General features: G+C 49.9%; 1 protein-coding gene across 1 annotated transcript in view; it reads right to left on the minus strand.

Annotated features, from left to right (window-relative positions):
• Positions 1-15,653, minus strand: part of IFT172 (intraflagellar transport 172) — a 1,142,656-nt gene that overhangs the window by 745,833 nt on the left and 381,170 nt on the right. Inside the window, exon 25 of the mRNA XM_078650113.1 lies at positions 5,032-5,176. Within this exon, the coding sequence (XP_078506239.1) occupies positions 5,032-5,176 (145 nt within the window). The remainder of the gene's footprint in view (positions 1-5,031; positions 5,177-15,653) is intronic.

Below are 15,653 nucleotides of genomic sequence, written 5' to 3' on the forward strand. Positions count from 1 at the left end.
CCACCCACTGGAGAATCCTCCCTAAAATTGCTTTTCCCGCCACCTTCTGGGTTGGGTCAATGAGGCTTATTGGCCTATAATTCCCCGGATGATCCCGACAGCCCTTTTTAAAAATTGGTACTACCTCTGCCCCTTTCCAGGACTCAGGCACAGATCCTCCCTCTATAATAGCGTTAAGAAGGGCGGAGATCAACACCCCCCATTCGCCCGGATAGGCTCGAAGAAGGTCCCCTGGCAACCCATCCGGACCAGCAGCTTTTAGTGGTGTTAAAGATTTGATCAGGTTCGTAACCTCCCGTGCAGAAAAGAGATCAGTGCCTCTGTCCAAAGAGAATGGGGGAAGGGGAAATGGCTCATTGAGTATACCTTCTACGGCAGAATATAGGGCCTTAAAATGGTTAAACCACGCCTGGGCCGTAATAGTGCAGGTCCTCAAGGTGTCATCTGGACGATTTCTACTGCCCACTAGGTCCCAGAAGCCTTTGGCGCCTCTCCCTCGACTTGCGGCCAGGAGGTCCTGCCAAAGATGTCCTCCCATTCCTTTTTGGCAATTTTCAAGCAATGTGAGTATAACCTTCTGGCCTCCCTAGTCCTAATTTGTGACTTAGATTTTACTGCTTCAACGAGCAGTGTCTTTGCTTCCCTACATTTACGGTTAAACCAGCCCTGTCTGGCCTGGGGGCGTAATTTCTTCCCGATGAGACTAGATGGGATAATAAAAAGGTTACTTAAAGCCTCGGTTAAATTACAAAACCTGTCAGACACCTCCACCCGCCCACCCTCAGGAGAGTCAAGATTCTCTAAGGCTACGGCTAGGAGCTGCGTTATGGAGGATATTTTCTCAACTGATAGCGTCAGCTTGGCCCACTTCAGCCGTCTACCACAGTTTGAGACAGATGACTGGTCTGGGACAGTAGCACATGAGGGCCGGCCCCCTAAACCTTCTAGCGACCAAGGAGACAAGGCAAGCGAGAGCAGATTGTGATCGCTCTCGGTGGAAGGTATAATCTCCATATCTTTTACCGAGCTCCATAGGTGGGTGTCAAGCAGAATGTAGTCAATTCTTGACGTGTGGTTGGGGCTGTTATATGTATGTGCTCCCACTTTATCAGAATTAGTCCTGCCATTGAGGGCCCTCAGATCAAACTCCATTGTTAGGGAATTAATCTGGAGTGCCACTTCCGTCCATCTCTTAATAGGGCTAAGCTCTAGAGCCGGTATCCCCCTCCTGAAGTCCTCATCCTCCTGGTCTTGGGAGACCTCTGAGCCAAGGGGCTCAAACGAGCAGTTGAGGTCGCCCGCTACCAGGGTACAAGACTTGTAGGGGGAGGATCGTAGCAGACCCTCAAGAAGGGCTATAGTGGGGGATTCTCTACCCCCCTTCGTGCCTCGTGCATAAATATTAAAGATGTTAAGAATAACACGTCCCTTGGGATTTTTTAAGATGATGTTAAGAAGGTCCGGGCATTTTGTTTGGTTCTCCTCCACCCTACAATTAAGCGAGGAAGCTACCCAAACAAGAAGACCACCCGAGGGACGTCCCCTGCCAGTCTCTGAGTAGACAGCGGGTATATGATGGGATGAGTACCCTACCTTATGTAAGGGTTCCCTACTCCAGGTTTCCTGAAACAAACATATGGAGTGCTCCTCCACAAGTGCATTCCAATCGGGCAAGGCCAGCTTCCTGTCCAGACCAGCCACATTCCAGCTGAGAACCCTAATAGATGGGTCCGTCACAGCTGCAATGCTACTGGGCTTGACGGCGCCGTCCGAGTCCACCTCTACCAAGGGAGGATAGACAATGACAGGCTCGATTAGGTCCCTCCCCTCACCTGTTTCCCGTGTGTCTACTAGGGCAACCTGCTCCCCTAGAGGAGTCTGGGGGTCAGTCCACTTTGCAGAAGGATAGGACTGTTCATCAGGTATTCGGACCACACGAGCCTCCAGAAGGGAGTCAAGGAGTCAGTGCCCCCTGGAACCCCAGCTCGACCTTGGCCATACCGCATGCGGCTGGACTAGAGTTGTTGCTAAATGCCATTGGCCGCAGGCACTGTTTTGGGAGGTGTACACGGGGGGTTGGCCTGAGCAGTTCATGACCGGCCGTGTGTAAAAGTATGTTAAATCAACCGCTTCAACACCAGGACCAGCCGTGGCCTGCCCCAAACTGCATATTGAGTGGGCAGCTCTCACGTCTTGGAAGTTGACCACCACACAGTCTCCCTCAAACAGTTTTTTCCCCTGTCCAATCCATCCCACCCTGCGCACGCCAACAATCAAGCCATCCACTCCCAAGGGAAGGGGTCTGTTGGTTTTCAACCAGTGGATGACTTTATTCTTTAGTGCCTGATGAGTTTCCTGCTGAGCGTCCCTCAAGGCGGGAACCTTGATGAGGACGACAACGTATGGTTGACACTCAGGGGGGAGATTAACTGGGGGACACTTTCGAGCCACCTTCTGTGGTATAACCGCAGGGCTATGGATTTCAGGTTGGCTAGTGACTGTTTTTGCCTTTGGTACCGGAGCTCCTCCCCTGGCATCAGAGGATGGAACGGCTGGTCTTTTTAGCATAGAGCCGACCCCTCCCTTGAGCAGCTTATTTTGGGCAGGCATGGGCCTTGCGATCCTCACTACTAGGGGGGTACTAGCATGGACCTGGGCAACATGGGTAGTAAGTGTCGGCTTTACACTAGCAGGGGGCACAGATGTCGAAGCCTTCCCTATGGCTAGTGCAGAAGCAGACGTTGGCGATGATGTTCCCTGTATTAAGCCCCCTGAGTCCCCTTTCCCGTCATTCCCAACCGCAGGGTCCTCCCTGAGTTTAGACTGTAGTTTGATGAGACTTTTCAGGGAGGAGAAATTGTCCCGGGTGGTCTGTTCAAATCTATCTAGCCTGTCCCCCAGACTCTTAACTTGGTCAATAAGCGGGACCAGCAAGGACTTGACCAATTTCTCGATGAGCTCGGGGGAGGGAGCCTCAACCACAGGCGCCAGAGGAGCATTTCCTCCAGAGGGTTCAGGCCCTCCGCCATTGAGAGGAGTAGGGCCTCTGGGGGCGTGCTTCCTCGTTCGCTTGTGGAGTGAGGCACGACTCCCCTTCCGTAAACTAATAACCCTTTTTCTCTTGTTGCGGACCAAGCAAGCTCCTGCCAAGGGCAACTGATTGTTAGCAGGTGGAGAGACCTGAGGGGACGGTTGAGAATTGTGGCCAGTGGAAGTACTTATGTGTGTGACGGGTCGACAAAGTGTAGCCACTAGGCTAGGGCTGGAGGGCAAGGGTTCTGTTATCAGACTTTCCAACCTGTCAATACTTGCCCCTATAGCTGCAATCCGAGGCTGCTCAGACAGGTTCCCGGGAAGAGGAGAGGGAGGGTAGGTGGAGATAGGAGACAGGGCATGTGCAATAGTTCCTAATGAGGAGCGTTTAGAGGAGAAAGAATCTTGTGAGAGGCGACGTTCCGTCATCACCATCTCCTTTTCAATGACCGCTGCTACTCTTGTGATAAATTTGTCCATTGTGCCCATCATTGAGCTCCCCGTAGCACCTTCTCCCCCACCCCTCAGTGCTTTGCCAGAACGGGTAGACATGTGGGCCTCTGTACCCTCACGGAGACTCCAAGTTCCTGGACCAAAAGCGGTGGATGGAAGGGGGGTGGCCCAGCCCAGCCTCTGACAGCCCCTGACTGCCACAGACTGCCCGTCCTTTGCTCGGGCTTCGCTCGGCGTCCCGCTCGCGTCCCGCTGGAAGACAGTCCGGTGGTTAAATAGGGGGCGTTGCAGGCAGGGGGGCGTGTCTCGCTGGGGGCGCGGCCATGCACACCTGTGCAGCGCAGGGACTCCTGGTCTTGCGAGTCCCTGCTGGCGCGCTCCCTCGGCTAGATCTCAGTTCTCCCTCCTCGCTCCTGAAAACAGCAAACGCCCTAGCAGCCTCTACCCCTCGCCACAAGCCGCGCAGCGGCACCCGCGAAGCGGGTGCTGCAAGCAGTTGGACAAAGCGGCGAAGGCGGCGGATCCCTCCTGGGATAAGGGGAGGCTGTTTGGCAGTGTGGTTCGGCGTTTTGAAGGTCCCTGCAGCACCCAGGTTAGTTTCGCCGTCAGAGGGGTCCCGCTTGCAGCAAGGAAGGCTCCCGCCTATGAGTCCTGGACAGGCGGGGGGCGTGTCTCGCTGGGGGCGCGGCCGTGCACACCTGTGCAGCGCAGGGACTCCTGGTCTTGTGAGTCCCTGCTGGCGCGCTCCCTCGGCTAGATCTCAGTTCTCCCTCCTCGCTCCTGAAAACAGCAAACGCCCTAGCAGCCTCTACCCCTCGCCACAAGCCGCGCAGCGGCACCCGCGAAGCGGGTGCTGCAAGCAGTTGGACAAAGCGGCGAAGGCGGCGGATCCCTCCTGGGATAAGGGGAGGCTGTTTGGCAGTGTGGTTCGGCGTTTTGAAGGTCCCTGCAGCACCCAGGTTAGTTTCGCCGTCAGAGGGGTCCTGTATGGATATATGAGAGATATTTGATAGTATGTGTACTATTTGAATACATTATGCATTAAATTCTTTGGCTTCTGTAATTCTTGGGAGTTGCATACAAGAATTGACTCCATTGAGATCAAGTCTCATATATTTGATAATCTTCAAACTTGAAAACCCAGAATCCTAGAGATGGTTGCCGCTGAAACTGCAATCATGACACAATGTCCGTCTGTCTTTTTTCAAGCAAGAGGAAATAAATGAATATTTTATTTTGCAAAGTTATCCTTTTTCAGTATTCTGATATTATGCATATGCAGTAAACATGACTACTAGCTGGATGCATGTTTCAAACTCTTCAGGCATTTTGTACCCTGCCATTAAATGAGAAAAAGGTAAAACCCTGGGTTGCCATATTACACCAAAAATATAAAAAATGTTGGTAGCAGACACCATGTTTTAAGATCAGTAGTTAGACATCCTTCTTTTTAATGCACATCTGCCACCAGGCAAGATATTCAATTGAAAGACATGTAAATAGTAATAATATACCAAAATAATTTGTTGAAAAAAGAGCGCTCACCTCATACTCCTGCGCTGATGCATAGTGCTGTGCGATCTTGTGATAGTACTTGGTCGCCGACTTTCCATCCTGTAGATCCAGAATATGAATAGCCTTCTTCCACTGGCGGGCTCCAATGGCTGCCTCAATGGCTTTCACAGAGCACCTGGGAGCAACAAAAAGGCACAATTAGACTCTACTAATGTCTAATAAGGTAGCTGTAGACTGAGCATTTGGGGTGTCCATGATTAATCTCTGGGCTTCAGCAGATCCAAGAACAATATAAATATAAAGTATTACTCCTTCTCATCTGAGAAGTATCTACTGAACTCGAACTAAACTCCATCTGCAGGGGGAGGGAATAAGATTGCAGTTGGTTTTTTTTGCAGTTTTTTTATATAGTCCGAACTGGACCCAAATGTACCAGGGTGCTTTACATGAGCACCAGTTGCATTACAGACGGGCTGATTCAGATATATATTTTTTTAGGCACAGGGAGATTAAAGGATTTGTCCAAAATCACAGGGTGTTTGAGCCTCCCGTCAGACTGCTACCCGGTGCCCCGGCTTCAAAGTCGGCCTCTAGCCGTTAAGCCAGGCTAGTTGAAATGGCAATTGTTGGAAGAAAGAACTTATTCTGAAATATGATATTCATTTGGTTTAACCAATTTCCAAGCAGTTTGGTCTGTTTAAAAGTCCAATTATTTCAATCTGAAGATCTTCATTTTAAGAGGTAGTGTGGTAAATAGGCACAATTTATTTGGCAATGGGTGGATGTAAAATATTTGCAGAAATCCAGATCACTTGAGTATTGAGGTGCTTGTTTTCCAAGAGCTATGGAACAGGAGGCGCTCCAGAGTGCCCGAAGGCACAATCATACTTGGAGATTTGCCGCCTAGGTGAATCTGCAGTGAAAACGACCTGGAGCATCGGGTGGCAGGGCCTGTAACTCATCAGGGAACAACAGCGGATCAGATTTGAATACATAAGTAGGCATATTAATTATACTATCAAAATTAATAATATTGTCTCTGTCATAAGGACAGTTTTGCTGCCTCTAAGCAATGCAAATAAAATATATTAATAATATTGATCTTATTTGGACTCAAAGGTACTCAATTTAACAACCAAGGCAGGATATCAAATATCAAGGACCAATATATCGACTTAACATACTTATAAAGTAAAAGAATATTGACTACTAATATGTTGTGGCCTAAAATACCAATATTGCATTGGTAAGTATATATATTAAAATGTATTTAATATTATGGGAAAAATATATATATATTTAAAAAAATGTAATGCATGTATATAATTAATCCATACAATTAAATGTAACTTTAAATTAGCTTTAAAAAGAATATACATTTTAAAATAAAATTATTAAATAAATGACATGTATTACATAAATATTTATTAAGAAACATACTTTTTTATTATAATGGTCAATAAAAAGATTTGGGAAAAAAATTATATTATAAAAAAACAATATACACATGTATAAATATTATTTAACAAGGTAACTATTAAATCGTTAAACTATTTTTTTAAATAAGGTATTAAAACTCATACACGTCACAGACTGAAAACATGAAAAATAAATAAAAAATAAAATACAATTATAAAAAAACTAATAGACATATAAAAAAATTTCAAGACAAATGCCCCTTACCCTGCAAGCATATGTTCGCAGTATGTAGTGTTTTAGGTTCACCTGCTTCGCGCACTCGTGCCATCTAGTGCTGGCCTCAAACATTTGCAAGTTGTTTTTGTTCTGAGAAGTATTGAGACATCAATCAATCAATCATATCATTTGTAAAGCGCACTACTCACCCGTGAAGGTCTCAAGGCGCTGGGGTGGGGAATGCTGCTACTGCTCGAAAAGCCAGGTCTTGATGAGTTTTCTGAAGGTCAGCAGGTCTTGGGTCTGCCATAGGTGGATGGGGAGGGTGTTTCAGGTCTTGGCGGCGAGGTGGGAGAATGATCTGTCGCCGGAGGTCGCTCTTCAGAAGTGGGCGACTGTGGTGAGGGCGAGGTCGGCGGAGCGGTGCTGGCGGGTGGGGGTGTAGAAGCTGAGTCGACTGTTGATGGTACGTTGGACCAGTGTTGTGGAGTGCCTTGTGTGCGTGGGTGAGGAGCTTGAGCCAGTGCAGGTCTCTCAGGTGGGGTGTGATGTGACTGCGGCGAGGGATGTCGAGGATCAGGCGTGCAGAGGCGTTCTGGATGCGTTGGAGCCGTCTCAGGAGTTTGGCCGAGGCTCCTGAATAGAGGGCATTTCCGTATTACAACCTGCTGCTGACGAGGGCCTGGGCGACCGTTCTCCTTGTTTCAGTGGGGATCCACTTGTAGATCCTGTGGAGCATGGGCAGGGTGTTGAAGCAGGAGGAGGAGACAGCGTTGACCTCTAGGTTGTGTGCGTTGTCGGTGGGTGTTGGAGCGGTTCCCAGTGCGGTCGCCCACCAGGAGTCGTCCCAGGCCGAAGGGGTGGATCCAAGGATGAGGACCTTGGTCTTGTCCAAGTTCAGCTTCAGTCGAATGTTCCTCATGCATTCAGCGATGGCCTTCATTCCTTCGTGAAGGTTGGTTTTGGCGGTGTGGGGTCCTTGGTGAGAAAGAGGATCAGCTGCGTGTCATCGGCGTAGGAGATGATGTTGAGGTTGTGCCGATGGGCGACGTGGGCGAGGGGTGCCTTGTAGATGTTAAACAGAGTTGGGCTGGGTGATAAGCCCTGGGGTACGCTGCAGATGATATCGGTGGCTTCGGAGCGGAAGGGGGGAAGACGGACGCTCTGTGTTCTGCCGGAGAGGAAGGACGTGGTCCAATTCAGGGCGCTCTCTTAGATCCCGGCGTTGTGGAGGCGTGTTCGTAGTGTGTGGTGGCAGACGGTGTCGAAGGCGGCTGACAGGTCCAGGAGGATGAGGGCCACCGTTTCTCCGTTGTCCAGCAGGGACTTGATGTCATCGGTGGCGGCGATGAGGGAAGTCTTGGTGCTGGGGTTGCTGCGGAACCTGGACTGGGAAGGGTCCAGGATATAGTTCTCCTTGTGGAAGCGGGTCAGTTGTTCGTTGGCGGTCTTCTCGATGACCTTTGCCGGGACCGGGAGCAGGGAGATGGACCGGAAGTTCTTGAGGTCCTTGGGGTCTGCCTTGGGTTTCTTGAGTAAGGCGTTGACCTCAGCATGCTTCCAGCTCTCCGGGAAGCTTGCTGTCTCGAAGGAGGTGTTGATGACTTTCCGGAGATGGGGTGCGATGGATGTGCTGGCTTTGTTGAAGATGTGGTGTAGGCCTGACGGAGATCCAGAGTGGATGGTGTTCTAGATCTTGATGGTGTTGTCGTCGTTGATGCTGATCCAGGAGAGCAGGCGGTTGGTGCGGATGGTGGTCATGGGGGTGGAGGTCTCAGAGGTTGTCGGGGCGGTCGTGGCATTGAAGCTGTTGTGGATGTCTGCAATCTTGGGGTGGAAGAAGGTGGCCAGCGAGTCACACAGGTCTTCGCGAGGGTTGGGTGTCGTTGATGTTGGAGCTGGGGTTGGAGAGTTCCTTCACGATGTTGAAGAGCTCTTTGCTGTTGGGCCCGTTGTTGCCTAGGCGTTTTTTGACTGAGGCTCTTTTGGCGGATCTGATGAGGTGATGGTTGTAGGAGAGTGGGATCTGCAATCCTATGGTGACCCCAGATTTTTGCTTTTTGCTTCACTGGTTTACGACTTTCCCTGGCTGTGGGCCTGCTAATCAGACCCACAGCCTAGCTGTTCTCTCTCTAAATTGACAACCATGTACGTTAGGTGCATTTACCAATTGGTACTGGGCCACCTTATCAGTCCCTGTACAGTATACCTTAGGTATCCAGGGCATAGGTGTACCCAGGGCCTACCAGGGGCTGAAGCATGTATTATGCCACCCCTGGCTGGCCATCTAAAACTGACACAACTGGCTGCACGACAGCTGGGGCAAGGTGGTGTAATCACCCTTTGCTATAGATAAAGTATACCTATATCTAACCCTAAAATGGACACATATACTCCTATCAGTCACTCCTATGGCAGGCCTTATCAATCCTGAAGGCAGAGTGCTTGGAAATATGTGAGATGGTGCTCTGGCATGAGCTGAGCCCGTCTGCAGCTTGCGGAACCAAGTCCTAATAGCTGTTCCATGATAACGCAATACCATATACTCTTAAGTGCATTATCAACCTCGCGGTTAAATGCTAACTCTGGTATAACATTATCAAAACATGTCGAGTAAGGTGTCATACGATTTGGAATACTACCCCCTTGCCAATTCTGGCGACGGGGGTAGCATTCCACCCTTCTAGAGGGACACGACATGTATGTAACTGTGAACCCCGGTTAAAGTTAACTCGAGCCTTGGAATCACAAAATGGATGCTGCCACCACAGACACAAGTCTGACCTTCTGCTGCTGGGAGTCCTTCCAGCGAGGGAGGCTTGGACAAAGGGTTTCCTGCCTTGGGAGGTGCTAGCACCACCCCAGACAGGATTTGGTGTATTGAGGTAGGGAGGCCTGAAAGGAATGAGACATGCCTGGGGCACACAAGGTGCCCTGTGCATACACCGGTTCAAACCAGTTGCTGGGGCATCCCAGCCCCAGCTCTGGCGGGAAACCGGACAAAGGATAGGGGGTGTAGCCACCCCCCTTCCTGGTCCCACCCAGGGGAGGGACCTAGTCAGTAGTGCAGCCCCCTTTAGCAGGATAAAGGTAGGAGCTGGTCCCATTCCAAATTAGATTAATCCTGAACTACTCTACAAGAAGAAACTCTGGACTTCGACGTTCTGCTCCACAGAAGACTGAAGAAATCTCCCTTGTGGGCAAGGAGTGTCCACCCTGCAACTGCAGGCACCATCAAGCGTCCAGCGGCTTCACTTTGCCGTCTTCCCTCGAGGATCCAGACTTCAAAGCCCGACGAGACCCGGATTCCCAGACATCTCCAACCTCAACTCACATCTGCAGCAACGCTGAGACCCGTGGGTGCAACTAGACACGTGCGACCGGCCATCTTGAAAGAAACTGCACTTCGCTTCCAGCACGACTCCCGAGGTAAACTCGACCAAGTGCTTTGGGGACTGAGAAGCCCCAGCCCCGAGCAGCCCCTGCACCGAAGACCCGCCCTCCAGCATCCACGAGATCTGCGTGGGGCCCTTCTGCTTGTTTGCTGCTCGACGCGTTGTCTGGTCACTTGCCGGCTGGCTAGTGGCCTCCTAGACGACGACCCTTTGAATCTTTGCTGCTGGTCTGGTTGCTCCAGACTGGCCCTTGCTCCCTTCCAAAAGAGGGGCACCCCGGACTCTCCTAGTCCGCACCAGACGCTTTCTCCAATAACCGCATGGGTTGCCTTTGCCAAGGCCTGTTGACGCCGATTCCGGATCCAACACCGCCAACAGCGAGAGCCTGCGTGGGACAGCTCGTGTCTCCATCCTGGTCATCAAAGACACCTCCTGGTCCACGGGGCTGCAGAGTCAAGTGTCCGCTCTTCACCTTATCGCGACGACGACATCTGGTTCCTTCCTGGTTCCACTGCGGTCACTGGCTAGTGACTTTGAACATTGTCCCCTCTGCTTTCAGGTCCTCTTCTTCACCGATCCACCCTTGGATCGCACCGGACATCTTCCTCCTGGTCGCCTGCAGCATCTTTTCTTTCAGGCTCCATTGACTTCAACGCGACAACCCGACACACTTTGACACCTATGCACCCGCAGCCCGTGGGTGAGGTAACGAGAGCATTTCTGTGCTCAAGGGTAGTTTAACTGTCCTAGTGTCCAGTTCCACAGTCGTTGTTGTCCTAACTAGTCAGGATTGTCCGTACTCACCTTTAACTTGAACTGTACTGTCTATAGACGTTGTTACGTATCTCGCGTGTGAGGCCCACGCGTTCCGTGGGCCTCCTATTACTTACCTAGAGTTAGTGTAGCGTGGTCCCAACGATTCTACAGCCTCTGGACAGCTCCATTCTTCCTATCGACTTTCACATTCCACTTACTTAGTATATGGTTTGTCGTGCCCCTATGGCACCATTGTAATTTTGTGCAACTTGTCGTATTTTTCGTAAGAGATTGTCATGTGCTTAGCCCTCTGACCTCATAAAGAGTTCAGAGGTGTTGTTATTAATAAATATAGTGTTTATTTTCATAACAACCTGTGTGGTGTCCTTTCATCTGGTATTCAAGGGGTTATATCGTGGTAAAACAGCTGGCTTCACATGCCAAAAGAGTTTAGCCAAAGCCTGCTTTGTCCATGCTACCATTAGGATAGCTGGTCTATAAGGTTGACTTACAACCAATCACCATGAGGGTGGTTTGGACTGATACAAGGTGATCACTAGAACTAGTGAGCATCATATATCAGGCCAACTTCTCACATTGGTGTGCAGCGGTTGGGATTTGAGCTTGCTGTTATTTTGACCACATATAATCTTGAAATATCATTTGAAAGATCACATAAGGTACTCTAGGTACATATAACAAGCTTAGAAATACTCTGAGTTCTACTGAACCAGCTGTTGTAGTAGAAAGGGCCTAGCACACCCTGACTACAACTCTTAGCAAGGGATCAGTAGGAAAACCCATAGTGTAGGTAGGTGCATCACTTACACCTCACTAGAAGCATGTCTACCCATGGAGAATCTTCAGAGACTCCCCTAGTGGTTAGTGACCCTCCACAGCAGCTCTCAGTTTCCAGGAGATGAGACAATTGTGTACCTCCAGGAAATTGAAACAGGGTTCTAACCCTACCACTCCTTTTCTGTTAGGTCTCTTAGAGACATATGATGCCACAAGGGCTGCTGACACAGACCCCTTTAATCCAGATAGGAGCATGACCCCCTTAGAAGGTACTCGTGGTGATCCAGATCTCCCTGAAACAGAAGATGTAGATGAGGAGGAGGAGGATGAGGAGCCCTCTGGGGATGAGGCAGACAAAGGTTCTGTGAAAGTCAGCAGACTCACAAGGGCCAACTTAGACCTACATAGGGAAGGAACTGGGGGACCCCCAGTGCTGAACCTAAGCAGGCCTAACGAACAAGTTACTTACCTTCGGTAACGCTTTTTCTGGTAGATACAATATCTGCCTGTGGATTCCTCACCTTGTGAATATCCCCCTTGCGTCAGCAGAATTCGGAATTTTTTCTTCGTAGCACGCCGGCGTGGACGACGTCACAGGAGCACGGCATCGCGCGCGACTCCGTCTGACGTCACCGACTCCTTATTAGACCCACGTCGGCGTGATGACGTCAGTTCCGCCCTTTTTTCTGTGCCTTCGAGGCACCCGGACGGACCAACGACAGCAAATATGCATATATACAATGTACACAGTACATACAAACCAAAATAGCACACAGTGCATAGCAAAGGTATCAAAACCCAAAACATATACAAACAATAAAACCAGGTATAGCAGAGTGGACAACGGGGAGGCGGGTGGGCATGTGAGGAATCCACAGGCAGATATTGTATCTACCAGAAAAAGCGTTACCGAAGGTAAGTAACTTGTTCTTCTGATAGATACATCTGCCGTGTGGATTCCTCACCTTGTGAATAGAGTCCCACAGCAGTCCCTACTCCCGGAGGAGGGTGTCCACTCTGCTATACCAGGAAATCTTGGAGAACAGAGCGCGCGAAGAGGCCGTCCCTCCTCAGCTAGGAATCCAAGCAGTAATGCTTCGCGAAAGTGTGGAGGGAGGCCCAAGTCGCAGCCCTGCAAATGTCCTCAACAGGAACACCTCTAGACAAAGCAGATGTTGCAGACTTTGCTCTAGTTGAATGTGCTCCAATACCCTCAGGAGGGTCCTTACCCGCCAGAGAGTAGCAAATCTTAATGCACAGGATTATCCATCTGGAAAGTGTGCGCTTGTGCACCGCTCTGCCCTTCTTGCAGCCAGCAAAACCAACGAAGAGCTGATCGTCAATACGATAGTCTTTAGTCCTATCAAGATAGAAACTAACTGCTCTCTTTGGGTCCAAGCGATGAAGCCTCTCCTCCTCCTTGGAAGGGTGTGGGGGAGGATAGAAGGTAGGAAGGGTAATGGACTGTCCTAGATGGAAGGGAGTTATCACCTTAGGCAGAAAAGCAGCCCTGATCCTAAGAACCAGTCTTTCAGCATGAATGGTCAGGAATGGGGGCTTAGAACTAAGAGCCTGAAGCTCACTCACCCTCCTTGCCGAGGTGATTGCAACCAAGAAGACCGTCTTAAAAGAAAGAAGTCTCGTGGGACACTTGTGCAAGGGCTCGAAGGGAGAACCCATCAAATAGGTCAGCACAAGATTCAAATCCCAATGAGGAATAACAAAAGGAGTAGGAGGGAATCTATTAGTGAGACCCTTCAAAAATCTTAAAACCACTGGAGACTTAAAAAGAGAAGGCTGATCCGGCAAACAGAGAAATGCCGACAAAGCCGAAAGATACCCCTTGACCGTGGCAACAGCAAATCCTTGCTGCGCCAAAGAAAGAACAAACTGCAAAATGTCAGACAAATGAGCCTTCAAAGGGTCAACATCTCTCTCCCTACACCAAGAGACAAATTTAGACCACCTATACGAATAAATGGACTTAGTGGAGTCACGCCTGGCAGAAAGAATGACATCCACCACATCGTGAGGGAGAGAAAAGAAATCAAGTTGCCCCGTTCAATCTCCAGGCATGAAGGTGTAATGTCTGGAGGTGGGGGTGTAGAACCTGCCCCTCCATCTGAGAGAGGAGGTCTGCCCTGTGAGGGAGACGGAGCGGCGGGTGAGAGGAGAGGTGGAGAAGAACAAGTTACTTACCTTCGGTAACGCTTTTTCTGGTAGATACAATATCTGCCTGTGGATTCCTCACCATGTGAATATCCCCTTGCGTCAGCAACATTCGGAAATTCTTTTTGTAGCTTCGCGCCGACGTTGATCCGGACGTCACAGAGGCACGGCATCGCTCGCGACTCCGCTGACGTCACCGACGCCTATAATAGGCCCACGCCGGCGTGATGACATCAGTTCTGCCCTTTTTTCCGTGCCTTCGAGGCACACGGACGGACCAATGACAGTAGATATATACACAGTATACGCAGTACAAATATCAAGGTAACACACACACAGTGTGAAGCAAATGCAACAAAACATTTGAAATAAACAAATACATAATAGAAACTCTGGCATAGAAGAGCGGACAACGGGGAGGCGGGTGGGTCAGTGAGGAATCCACAGGCAGATATTGTATCTACCAGAAAAAGCGTTACCGAAGGTAAGTAACTTGTTCTTCTGATAGATACATCTGCCGTGTGGATTCCTCACCTTGTGAATAGAGTCCCACAGCAGTCCCCACTCCCGGAGGAGGGTGTCCGCTCTTCTAGACCAGGAAAGCCTGGAGGACAGAGCGCGCAAAGTGGCCGTCCCTCCTCACTTCGGAATCCAAGCAGTAATGCTTCGCGAATGTGTGGAGGGAAGACCAAGTTGCCGCTCTACAAATATCCTCTACAGGCACACCTCTAGCCAATGCTGAGGTCGAAGACTTAGCTCTAGTAGAATGAGCCCTTATACCCTCTGGTGGTTCCTTACCGGCCAAAGAGTAGCAGATCTTAATACAGAGGACGATCCATCTTGACAAAGTCCTCTTATGGACCGCTCTTCCTCTCTTGCAGCCAGCAAAGCCAATGAAAAGCTGGTCATCCACTCGACAGTCTTTAGTTCTGTCCAGGTAAAAAGACACCGCCCTCTTGGGGTCCAGACGGTGCAACCTCTCCTCCTCCTTGGAAGGGTGTGGGGGAGGTTAAAAGGTAGGGAGGGTAATGGATTGACCAAGGTGGAAAGGAGTAACCACCTTTGGCAGAAAAGCAGCCCTGGTCCTAAGAACCATTCGATCAGCATGAATGGTCAAGAAAGGGGGCTTGTGACTAAGAGCTTATAGCTCACTTACCCTCCTTGCCGAGGTTATAGCAACGAGGAAGACCGTTTTGAGAGTAAGAAGCCTCATAGGACATTTGTGAAGAGGCTCAAAGGGAGCACCCATCAAAAAAGTCAATACAAGATTTAAGTCCCACTGAGGCACAATAAAAGGAGTAGGAGGGAACTTATTTGTGAGGCCCTTCAAAAACCTAAAAACCACAGGAGATTTAAAAAATGAAGGCTGGTCAGGCAAACAGATAAAAGCCGACAGCGCTGAAAGATAGCCCTTCACTGTGGCAACAGCAAGCCCCTGTTGCGCCAGAGAAAGGGCAAACTGGAGAACATCAGATGAATGGGCCCTCAAAGGGTCTATAGACCTCTCCCTATACCAAGTAACAAATTTTGACCACCTATAAGAAGAGATGGACTTAGTGGAGTCACGCCTGGCTGACAAAATGACATACACTACATCAGGCGGGAGAGAAAAAGAGATCAGGTTGCCCCGTTCAATCTCCAGGCATGAAGGTGTAAGGTCTGGAGGTAGGGGTGTAGAACCTGCCCCTCCATCTGGGAGAGGAGGTCTGCCCTGTGAGGGAGACGGAGCGGCGGGTGAGAGGAGAGGTGGAGAAGATCTGAGTACCACACCCTTCTTGGCCAGTCCGGGGCGATCAATATAACTTGGGCCCGGTCTTGGCGAATTTTCTTCAGGACCCGAGGAATCAATGGTATGGGAGGAAAAGCGTAAAGGAGTTGTGAGTTCCAACTCAACTGAAA

The sequence above is a fragment of the Lissotriton helveticus genome, chromosome 6, assembly GCF_964261635.1.
Source record: "Lissotriton helveticus chromosome 6, aLisHel1.1, whole genome shotgun sequence".
In the NCBI taxonomy this organism is placed as follows: Eukaryota; Metazoa; Chordata; class Amphibia; order Caudata; family Salamandridae; genus Lissotriton; species Lissotriton helveticus.